A 12,185-nucleotide genomic window follows, 5' to 3' on the forward strand; every position below is an offset into this window, starting at 1 on the left:
AAAGTCAGTTTTTTTAATCAGTAATTTTAGCTTTCAATTATTTAAGTGTGTCCAGGCATGCATCTGCTGGATCATTGCCAGGGCCTCCTTGGTCAGCATTGGGGGTTCGTCAGTGCTGCCAGCAGTTATGCCCCCGGGATTTTTTTCTTGGCCCAGCCGTGGGGGCTGAGCCTCTTTAGGGACCCCTTCTGGGGGTCCGGCAGGTGACACAGGGCGGCTGGGCTGGGGGCTGCCCTCAGGACTGGGCTCTGTGCCTTTTTGCAGGGAACTTTCCGAATGGAAACTCTGGTTGCTGTTCTCATCATTGAGATCCAGCAGGATGAGAGGGCCACCCCCTCGGGGACTGGCGCCCCTGCCCCGACGTTCCCGGCCACGGGATCTCTTTGCCCCGCCACCTGCCCGCCTTCGTTCCTCCTCCTGGGGGTCCACCACTGGCACTTACTTGAAGATACGAAGGGAAGTGTCGCCTACAGTCACTCACTGCTTCTTCCATTTTTGGACCTTCTTGATGGTCGCCATTACCTTCTTGATGTTATCTTCGGCCCGGCTCCGGGTCTCGGCCCGTACGGTCCGGCCGGCCATGCTGGCGTGGCTGGGGCCGGAGCCGAGCCCGCGGCGGGGCCGCCTCCCGTCTGGCGGGCTCAGGCTTGGCGCCAGGCCCGGGCGCCGCGCTCTCGGCCTGCCGTTCCTCCGGGAGTTGGCTGCGCCCTCTTTTGTCCTTAACGCCTCCGCGAGTCCCCTGTTCTTTGCAGTAGGCACACTGGTCTTTTTCCACTTTTGGCCGTCTCAGCTTCTTTCCCTCTCTCCCTGGTCCTTTCTTTCTCACAACTGCTGCCAGGATTTTTGTTAAATGCTTATCCTTTAACTCGGTTTTTACGATCCTCTCGCTCTATCTGTTCCTTCGCTAACCTGGCTTCCCTTTCCTTAGGGGTTTCTTTCTTATCTTGGCCAAATTTGTGGGGCGTTTTTCTGCCCCTTTGAGACCCGCCAACAGAGCCTGGCGATAGATTTGGAGACTCTCCCTACCTGGTGCCGTTTCATAGTCCCAGTCTGGGCGGGTGAGGGGAAATCCCTCGTCTATTTTATTGGGAAGTTGGGTTGGGAGGCCTCCTGGTCCTGGCACATTTTTCTGGGCCTCCAAGAGGACTTGCTGCCTTTTTCAGTGGTTAAGAGGACCTGCAGGAGTTGCTGGCAATTATCCTAGGTGGGCTGGTGGGTGAGGAGAATGGATTCTATTAACGAGGTTAGGGCCTGAGAGTCTTGGGAAAAGGAAGGGTTATGGGTCTTCCAGTTATAGAGGTCAGAGGCAGAGAAGGGCCAGTACTGGACTGTGTGACTGACAGTACGGAGGGGAAAAAGGGAGGATTGCTAAGTGGAAGGGCCTTCTGGGTCCTCAGTCCGCCGCAAGCGGAGACGAGGAGGTGTCGGCGGCGGTGTCCGAGGGGTGAGTTTGGGCGGGGCTGGAGGAGGAGACGGGGTGGAGGGAGGGGCCGAGGGAGAAGTTGGAGAAAGGGTAGGGGCCGAGGCGGTAGAGGAAAGAGCTGGGGACAAGACAGGGGGCAAGGGTGAAGCGTAAGGTGGAGGTCCCCGAAGGGGGTTTTGAGGTGGAGGAGGCAGGGGTTCGAGAAGGAGGAGGTCCCTCTGGGGTTTATCTGGGAGGACTGGCTTATGCGGGTCCAGATTCCGATTCTTTGGGGCTTCTAAGGCAAGGAGGGTAGATTGGGATGGGGAAGGGGGATGGAGGAAGGGTTTCACCCAAGAGGGAGGGTTTCGGACCAGATCCTCCCAAGTAATTATGTAAGCCACCTGGTCTGGGTGTCCGTGTGGCCCAGGATCCATCACTGTTGCTTTAACCTGTAAGATAATTGGGAGGTTAAATGTTTCGTCCCGGGGCCACCCAACATGGAGGGTAGGCCACTTGGACGAGCAGAATTTTCGCCATCGTCCCTTACGGAATTCTATGGAGAGGTTGTGGGCTCGAGCCCGAACGTCAGGGAAGTGAGTCAGGGTCAGAGACAAAGGAGTCGTCAACGTCTGTCTTATTTCGTCCACGTATAACAAACAAGGACAAAACAAAAGTAACAAAAACAAAGACCAGACAAGTAAGGAGAAGCCGCGTGGCCAGAGAGTAGCGCCACAAGATTACAAAATATTCAGACGGCAGGGGCGGCCTGCCTACAGATTTGAGGAGGCTGACCGAGTCATTAGCCTTCTCCCAGACTACCGCCAGGGCGTCCCCCAGGGCGAAAAGTGGGAAGGTGCGGGACACGTCTGTCCCCCTTCCCCACTTAATTCAGAAGGAGTACTCTCCAGAGTTCAGAGTTAGCCGGCAAGACAGACAGAACAAAACGAAGGTACCTGGTAGGTCCGTTCAGTCAGCAGTCCGTGGCCCGGGCCAGATAGGTCTCCGCCGGATGGGTCGGGGGTCCTCGGACGACCCCACTTCCCGGCCAACGCACCAAATGTTGGAACCGAACTGTCGATTCCTTCCTGGGCAGGGGTCGCCGCGAAGGATCACCGACACGAGATTCACAGCAGAGAGTTATTTATTACTAGCGCGCTAGGGTCCCAAGTTCTAAGTTGGCCCTGGGACCCCGACTGCTTGTTACAGGCTGTTTATATAGGCAAATACAAGTTCAAACACAGCTTAGGGCGCGAAATTCAAACAAAGCTTTAGGCGCGTGGTAATTGGGTCTGTTTATGGCCTGAGCAAGGTGTCTTATGCTAATTGGTTAGAGCAGGACCTTATGAGGTTTTTTTCTTGGAGTTGCTGATTCCGGGAACTTCGAGGCAGGGTGGGACCCCCGGAATTGGCAGGGTGGGACCCCATGAGGTTGTTTCCCGGAATTGGCAGGGTGGGACCCTATCAGGGTGGGACCTTATTGAGGCAGGGTGGGACCCTATCCAGAGCCACCTGGTGTTAATTTTTTCTATATGAGGCCTAGTTTCTAAATTTTATGAGGCCTAGTTTCACTCACTGTCAAGCCTCAGTGATTAAATGGCCCTCATTTCTTGTTCTTCTGTCTTAAAGAGCCTAAATAATCCAGAACCATACAATGGAAGGACTTCATTAGAATGGCCTATGATTGGATGTGGTGATACAAGTTTAAGGGTCCTCACAACCATCACTTCTGACACCAGTGAAAAGTTTCATGGTTCCCAAGAACCTCTTTACTTCTGACACTAATGACAAGTTTAGGGTTCCTAAAAATCACCTTCAAATTTGATAATTTGTTAAATGAACTCTTAAAACTCATTGAAAGCTATTATACTCAGTTATAGCTTAGTACAGCAAAAGGATACGGATTAAAATCAGATAAAGGTAGAAGAACATAGGGCAGGGTCCTGAAGGGTTCTGAGAATGGAGCTTCCAATTGTCCTCTCCCAGTGGAATTGTGCAGATAGTGCTTACTTTGCCCAGCAATAATGTGTGACAATACATATGGAGTACTGAGTACAACCAACTCAAGTGTTGATATCTAGAATTTTTAATGGGGGCTTGGTCACATTGACAAAATTGACTTCTGATATGACTACCCTTAGCCTCCAGCCTCTGCAGATGTTGAGCTGACAAGCATGGCCCGAGGCCCCCCCACGTAAATCACATTGTAGCATTAGACTATCTAGTATGACCCAAGGCCTTTAGGTAAACAAAGACACTTTTATCAGGCAGGACATACCTAGGGTTTAGAGATGATCTTTTAGGAGCCCTAAGGAAGGGCCAAACAATTCTCCGGGCAAAGTCAATCTTTACTACACAGAGGATCTTGATTTCAGTAATCTATGATGAAGAGCCTTGAATGCAATGAAGTCTCTCTGCGCAAACATTGGTAGGCACAGGGGGATCTTTTGGATACATGCCTTTTATTCAGTGTCAATATTAGATATGAGAAGACAGAAATGCATTTAACCTGCTGTATTTTCTTCTATGTATTTTCTTTTCCCTTCTATTTTTATCCTATTTTTATTGCCCCTCCTCTTTTTCTGCTTTCTGATTGTCGATGCCACATTTCCTTAGTCACCTAAACTGTTGGTGATCACCCAGTAGTTTATGCAGAACAAAGACTATTCTTCCTCTTTCTTGCAGAATATCAGAAAATGCTTTAATCTTGTACTTTTGACTGATATTATACAGAGAGGCAATATTCTAGAGAGAGGCCATATGTGCTTTCAAATACATACATTTTCCAATTTATATTGGTGGATTTCTTTTCTAATAAAAGCAATTTCTTTCCTTCAAAGATTTATGTCATCTCAAGAGATGGTAAAATCTATCTCTCCATTATTATAATATGTTATCAAGAAAAGTATCCAATTATTATTATACCACTTTTGCAAAAATTGTAACAGTGAAAGAAATCTAGCATGGCTGACTCCATCTTGCTTCCATACCTGCATGCTTGGCTATCCTTGCTCATTTCTTGGTGTTGGCCAAGCTAACCATGGGAGTAGTTTAGTTTATTGTTTAACTCAGAAGCAAGGATGATAATAGTCTCTCCCTAAAATTGACTTGATTTCCTTTTAGTTTGGTGACTGAAATCACCTTTGTAAAACTAATTTAAAAACATAACATTAGGATTATGACAGGGGCCTTGATATGGTTTGGCGGTGTCCCCACCCAAATCTCATCTCAAATTATAGTTCCCATAATTTCCACATGTCATGGGAGGGACCTGGTGGTAGGTAATTGAATCATGGGGGGAGGTCTTTCCCATGCCCTTCTCATAATAGAGAATAAGTCTCATGAGATCTGATGTTCTTATGAAGAGGAGTTCCCCTACCTAAGCTCTCTCTTGGCTGCCAACATGTAAGACGTCTCTTTGCTCTTTCTTAATTGTCCAACATGATTGTGAGGCCTCCCCAGCCATGTGGAATTGTAAGTCCATCAAACCTCTTTTTCTTTATAAATTACCCAGCCTTGGGTATGTATTTATTAGCAGTGTGAAAACAGACTAATATGGGCCTGAATTCTAAGATGTAGGCATAGTTAAACAATAGCTCCCATTGATTTTCTGTAATCCCTTACAACTCAAGAGTCATGTGGCAATAGGTCAAAATGTTTGTGACTTCCTCAATTGCTCCTATAGATAACATCACTATTGTAGAATCTATGATTGGTCTTTTGGAATGTTTTTCAGCCTTTTGCATTCTGGTGACTGACTGTCTCCACCCAGGCCTGTGAGTCATTACTCAACTAGTCCTGTGGCTACCACCCATAGGCTATTTAGCGCACAAGGACCATTCTTGACACCTCTATGATTTTATCTCCAATCAGAAGCACCCATTCCCTAGCCCCTTCCTGCCAAATTATTCATAGAAACTCTAGTTTGTGGTGAATTCTTGATGAGGCTGATTTGAGTAGTAAACTCCTGCTCCACTACCTTTCTGTTAATTTAACCTTTCTTTACCACAATGCCACCATCTCCATGAGTTAGTTTTGTCTGTGCAGCAGGCAATAAGGACCTGTCAGGCAATCACAGTCACATGGAAGACTATTCGGCAGGAGATAATCTTTTAAATTCATGTTCTTTTTAATTTTTAGGCACAAGATATTTTGCTCTGAGTCAAAGGTGTCTCCCAAACCCCAAATTTTAGAGACAATAGAAAAGATGACAACCAAAGAAGTTTTCTACATCCTACATAGCAAATAAAAGGAAGAAAAAAACATCAACTCTACCCTACTACAAATGGAGCCTATCACACATTCTAAGATAAAATGTAGTAGACTATCGCCAGGAATTATAGATAATAAGAGGGAGAAACAAATAAAAACAAAGGAGTGTGTAATGATAAAAACCTAACAATAAGGTTGACTGAAATAAGCTCTGCATTGCCAAACTGTATTCCACTGGAGGAGCCCCCATTTGAGGTTTTCTCATCTCTTTATACTTCCTTCCTCTTGAAGTTATAAAGCCTCATGCAATATGGTAGTAATCATTGCTGTGCATTAATCTTTTATACCCCATTACTTCCCAGACACAGATAGGATTATATTTCTTAGACTCCTTTGTTTGGCTGGGGCAAGTGACAGTCCTGGCCAAAGAGTAATGAGCACAAGAAATGTGTGTCACTTCCATTAGAATAATTTAATTGTTCATGCAAAGACTCTCCAGAGCTTTCTCTTCTTTTTTTAATGACAACTTTTGATTTCCAGATAGTGGTTTTTCCATGAGAATGAAATGTAATGACAATGAGCAACATGAGTGCCCAACCAATCAGAGATGGACACGCAATATAAGTGAGGTATAAACCACCGATGTTTTAAGTCAAAGATATTTGGTGATATTCACACAGCATAACCTGGCCCGTTCTCACCTATGCCCGCAGCTATAAGAAATGATAAGCAAAGTCAACCTAGCAGTGATTATAAATAAAATTATCTTCTTTCCCTAAGCTTTGACCCTGAAGAATGGTAATCTAAAACTGGACCCTATCTTCATGACAGATTTAAACCTCTGAAAATGGTTAATTAAATTGTGTTGGCTGGGTGTGGTTGTTCATGCCTGTAATCCTAGCATTTTGGGAGGCCAAGTAGGTGGATCATTCGAGGCCTGGAGTTTGAGACCAGCCTGGCCAACATTTTTACCATCTCTACTGAAAATACAGAAGTTAGCTGGGTGTGTTGGCACATGCCTGTAATCCTAGCTCTTGGGAGGCTGAGGCATGAGAATCACTTGAACTTGAGAGGCAGAGGCTGCAGTGAGCTGAGATTGTACCACTTCACTCCAGCCTGGGCAACAGAGTGAAATTCTGTCCTAAATACTACTACTGCTACTACTAATAATAATACTAAATAAATGGTGTTTACTGTGGTTCATAGTGAAAAATGTAAATTGCATCTCATTCAAATGGACCCAAAATAAAGATAGCTCTCAAATTACATCACTCTGTACATTGCCAATGACTATTGGAAGATGTAGAAATATGGTCAATACATCCATTTGAAACATTTCAAGCATTCAGGAAAGAGTGTCATTTAAGGTGAATATCAGTGTTACTGGACTTCTACATTTACCATAGAATGGGTGTGGATGGGATTGCAGCATTGCCCATCTTTCTTCCAGCAGCTCTGCTCTGCCACTACCTCTATTACATACCAGATGTGGACTTTATTTTACATACACTAATTTCTTTGAAATATAATTTCAAAATATATTTTAAACTAATCTAGTGCTTGACTTATTTGTTTATGCCTTTGACCTGCTGCAAGTAAACAGTTAAGGTGGCAGAAAGTAAACTTGGCAAATAACCATTCTTTTACTCATTTAGTCATTGGTCTTTGATGGCAGGATCCTTACACTTAGAAGCTGGTGTATAAACCTGGAAAGACAACTAGGAGAAGAATGATAATGTGACCACAAATAATACACAGAACTTAATTCCAGATATATTTAGAGTGCCATCAAAACTTTATGCAGGAATAATTATGTGTGTGTGCAAACTGAGATGTGGTTAGATCCGAGGGCCTTTAATATGAATTGATCAACAAGAAAGAATTTATGAAGCTCCTGTGCTGTTTGATCTCAGTAAATGGGAGTGTCCTTTTAACCACTGTAGTCATCTGATGAAATATTTAAATAGCTATATATATATATATATATATATAATACTGTCAAATTTAGAAGGCATCTGTTACCACAGTTACTCCATTTGTAGATGCCAGGGGAAAAATATGCATACGCATTATTGCTAAAATAGGTCTCTTTTAAGGTTTCCAAGGTTTCAATATTGTGACCCCAAATCAGGCAAATGAGTAATAATGAAAAACTGTAGATAAAGCAGGTGAGCTTTGGAATATGCTACATGATTAATGGTAAAATTAATGGGACTGGTAGAAAGTATCATCATTAAATGACTGTCCAGTGGCCCAGAGATCAGACCATACACATATTATCATGTCCTTTGACAGCACTATCCCAAACTCCTGGCGTCAAATGATCCTGTCACCTCTGCCTCCCAAAGCACTGGGATTGTAGGCTGAGCCACAGTTCCCAGCCTTTGACAACACTAGAAACTCACCTTGCATAAATAAAGCAACTATTAGAAGCCTATGAGCAAGAAAAACCACAAAATAATTATTATCGCAAGCTTTCTCATCAGTGACAGAGGCCCCAGCCTCATCACTGTCATTTGCTAATACTACTATGAAGCACCTATAATGTATTGGAGTTTTTGTACTGGGCACTGGGCACACTTGGCAGGACCAAGCAGGCAAACAAGCAAGAGGCATATGCAACTCCTGCCCTCACTAAGCTTATAGACTAAGATAGGGGAGGCAGAAATCAAAGAATCATCAAATAAGTGAAGAGTCTCAATTGTGAAAAACATTACCAAGGACAGCATATTAAAGGAGGAATAGACCTAGTCAGACTCTCTTCTGCACATTGATATTTATACATGTATCTCAGGATTACTGTGAAGATTAACAAAAATAATATATATTAACAGTTCACATAAAATAAGAACTGTACAAATTTTCCCTTTGTTTTCTCTATTCTTCTAAATGCAAGTAAATGCAGTGCATTAATTTCCCTTTCTGTTTTCTCTACTCTTCTAAATGCAGGTAAATGCAGTGCATTAATTTCCAGATAATTTTTCTTGCTTATTGCAGGATTCTGAAGTGTTATGAATGGTCTTTATTAGGAGGAAATGCTAATAGGCATATTTGATCTACACTATACTCTTCACTGTTACCAGTATGGGCACTTTCATTCTTTCCTCTTGACCTATCTCCGAAGCTGTGGGTTTTTTTGCTTGTTTGTTTGTTTTCTGTTTTGTTTTCTTTTTTTTTTGAGACAGAGTTTCACTCTTGTTGCCCAGGCTCTGTTTTGTTTTCCTTTCTTTTTTTTTTGAGACAGAGTTTCACTCTTGTTGCCCAGGCTGGTGTGCAATGGCGTGATCTCGGTGCAACCTGTCTTCTGGGTTCAAGCCATTCTCCTGCTTCAGGCTCCCAAGTAGCTGGGATTACAGGTATGTGCTATTACACCCAGCTAATTTTGTGTTTTTAGAAGAGATGGAATTTCTCCATGTTGGTCAGTCTAGTCTCGAACTCTCGACCTCAGGTGATCCTCCCGCATTGGCGTCTCAAAGTGCTGGGATTACAGGCATGAACCACTGCGTCTGGCCCAAAAACTGTGTTTTAAAAAATTTTAATCAGAAGGCTACCATTTAGCAAACTAATTTTTCTATTCTCTTATGAAGTACAATGAGATCTTGCCTGAAAACATACTTAAGATAAAAAGAATCTTGAAAGTTGTCACGAATACATTTTGCAAATACCAAGGCAAGAGAGAAACTTTATAATAAATTTCAGTGTAGAGACAGGGAAATTGCAACTGTGTCAAAAATATAAGAAATAAAACTGTGAAAGATGAACTGAACCTCAGTGGTGGAAACAGAATTCTCATTTATGCCTTATCTAGTTCTCTTTGAGGTGAATGAATAATGAAACACGGGGAAATTAGAAAATTTAATAACTCACTTTTTAAGAATTCACAGATGTTTCTTGAGAAATCTATCCAAATTTTTTAAAAACCTGCCTTTTTAAAGAGATCTTTTAATTTTGGAATAGGGTAGGGCACACATCATATTGATCTAACAGTGACATTATGAAAACACAGCTAGAATGCTGATGGGTGAGACTAGTACTTGGGAGACACAATGGAATTTAATGTTCTGGGTTTGGGGAGGAGGCAACACCGAGTACCTGTATATCATAACACCTTGCCTCTTACACGGTAATAAAAATAGATATGAAAAGCTGACTGAAACCTAGACATTATCCATAGTTTGCTCAGGCTAACTGAACTAAGGAGATTCTGAAACTTAATAACAACAACAACAAATCCTTAAGCCTTTTGTCAAATGATGCACTTGGGAAATAAGTGAGCCGGAAGGGAATGTCTCTGTTTTTGCTAGGAGAGAAATATAGTAATTAACCCAAAAGAGCCCTAGATAAAGATTTTTAGTTTCTATAGCAGTATTCTATAGCAGTATAGTGATATGCATTAGGGAAGAGATGTGTAATATAAAGCAGGAGAAAAAAGCGTCTTTTCTTAGACCATATGGCTTGAAACATTTAGGCTCCTAAGGGAATCTAACTGTTGGCATGTAGGAAAAACTTGGGGAGAAAACAGTATGAAGTTGTGTGTCATGTACTCCTACCCACTCATTACTCTTTGTCTTTCATATTAGAAAGGACTCTCTAGAATGGTGGAGAAAAATTAGGTTCAGAGAAAGCACGAGAGCAGAGATGTGGGTAGGCCTTAGAGGAAGGGGCCCTGTGCCCACTCCCTAGGCCAAGTCCCAGAAAATGGTGAACTGTCAAATACATTCATAGAATTGAAAAGCAGAGTCCTGTGCCAGCAGTGAGATAGCAAAGGCAATTGAAGGAAAAGAGGGACTGGATTTGCCCTGGACATAGGCGACAAAGGAGTATAATGTCTGACATGAATTGAACAACAGCGATAAAACCAACTAGAAGTCTGCTGCTTTTTTTAAATCATCATTTGCAGGTTATTCTAAATAATGTTGAAAATAAAATGATTCTCCCAGATAAGAATATTTTCTCAGTGTTAAGTTTTAAATAACTGTTGCAGTTAATGTTGAATTTTTAAAATATATACATAAACTAACAATTAGCACGTACGTTTGAAAATTTATCTTTTAATATATATTGTATTCAACATAGAAGTTTTTCAGTGAACTCCTAGTTATTCCATTGGTCTCTGTAGTCAGTTAATGGTAGTTTCCAAAAAGATATATCCATGTCCTAATCCCCCAAACCTGTAAATGTTACCATTATTTCTAAAAGGATCTCTGTAGAAATAATTAAGGATCTTGAGATGAGACTATCCTGGATTACTGGGGGTGGAGGACCCTGAGTTCAATGACAAGTATTCTTAGAAGAGACACACTGGAGAGAGACACGCAGCTAAGTGGAGATTATATAAAGACAGAGGCAGAGATTGCAGTGAGGCAGCTGAATAAGCCTGGTAATGCTGACTAGCACCAGAAGCTGGAAGAGTCAAGAAAAGGATCTTCGCTAGAGTGAGTGGAGGAAATGTAGAGCTCCCAGCACTTTGATTCAAACTTCTGGCCTTCAGAACTGTAAAAGAATTAGTTTCTACTGTCCTAAGCCATCAATTAATTTCATCCAGCCACCCTAGAAAATTAACACAATCCCTAACCCACAAACTCAGCTACAAGAAAAGTCATTCCTACGGTAACGTTAAATGTTGAGAGCTATCCTTGTTCTTCTTTGGATCAGTTGTTGATCTCACATGCTACCTTTAAAAAGAATGTTCAAAATCAGCAGTGATAGCACAATGATTGTAAAATTCTGAAAACAGGACTTGAATTACTTTACTTCTGCCGTAACGAATGATTAATGACATTTTTTATTTGTTCTTTAATATTTAAAACAGTAAAATAGAGCCTGAAGAATAACAATATTTTTGTTTGGTAAGTATATGTTTTCATTTGTAACATAAATATTTTATTGAATTTAGGTAATAGTCTTTATATTTAAATTTTCCATCTTTTTATTTTAATTTTTATTAAATTATAATAGTGTTATAGCAGTAGGGTACAAATTGTTTAAATATTTTTTCCCTTTTCCCCCATAAATTAATGTAATCAAAGAGCATAAATCTACTTTTTTTTGTATTACCATTTTTATTAGTTATTTTTTACTGGCATAATTATATACACAAAGTTCAATAAGGGACAATTTTCACTGCTTTTCTTTTTTAAGCATTATTATTTATGATAATTACTGAATATAATTTTGAAATATAGAGGACAGTTTTTAAAAATGAGCTCTTTGGGATGTAAATATGCTGAGAATGCCCATAGCTAGGCTGTGTTCTGGTTAGAGCCCAGTGTAGGGCAAATTCTTACAGGAGAATTGGCAATTGCTTTACTAAGTAGATGAGACCATAGTGTCACCAGGGTTCTCTTGGCCTGGAACTCTTCGGAATCTGGAGAAGTCTCGTGTGCCCCATGGTGGTAATAATGAAAAAAGAGTCATCAGACCCACAGACTGTGCTACAATAAATTTTGTGTACCAAAGTCTAAAGATAACGCTAAAAAATGCTGGGCTTACCTGATCCAGACAGATATTTAGAATTACTCCTTTTTATTGTTTACCACTAATGTCTTTGTAAGCTTTCTCAAACACCATA

The 12,185-nt window shown here is 41.7% G+C and overlaps 1 protein-coding gene and 1 pseudogene across 1 annotated transcript in view; both read right to left on the minus strand.

Moving 5' to 3' along the window:
- LOC123568333 (uncharacterized) overlaps positions 1-12,185 on the minus strand; it is a 51,329-nt gene that overhangs the window by 2,761 nt on the left and 36,383 nt on the right. The window contains exons 2-3 of the mRNA XM_065528284.2: positions 2,359-2,490; positions 443-1,854 (exon numbers count right to left, since the gene is read on the minus strand). Of these exons, the coding sequence (XP_065384356.2) occupies positions 1,369-1,854; positions 2,359-2,490 (618 nt within the window). The 3' untranslated portion in view covers positions 443-1,368. The remainder of the gene's footprint in view (positions 1-442; positions 1,855-2,358; positions 2,491-12,185) is intronic.
- LOC123568332 (B-cell CLL/lymphoma 7 protein family member C pseudogene) lies at positions 25-634 on the minus strand (annotated as a pseudogene).

The sequence above is a fragment of the Macaca fascicularis genome, chromosome 14, assembly GCF_037993035.2.
Source record: "Macaca fascicularis isolate 582-1 chromosome 14, T2T-MFA8v1.1".
Classification (NCBI taxonomy): Eukaryota; Metazoa; Chordata; class Mammalia; order Primates; family Cercopithecidae; genus Macaca; species Macaca fascicularis.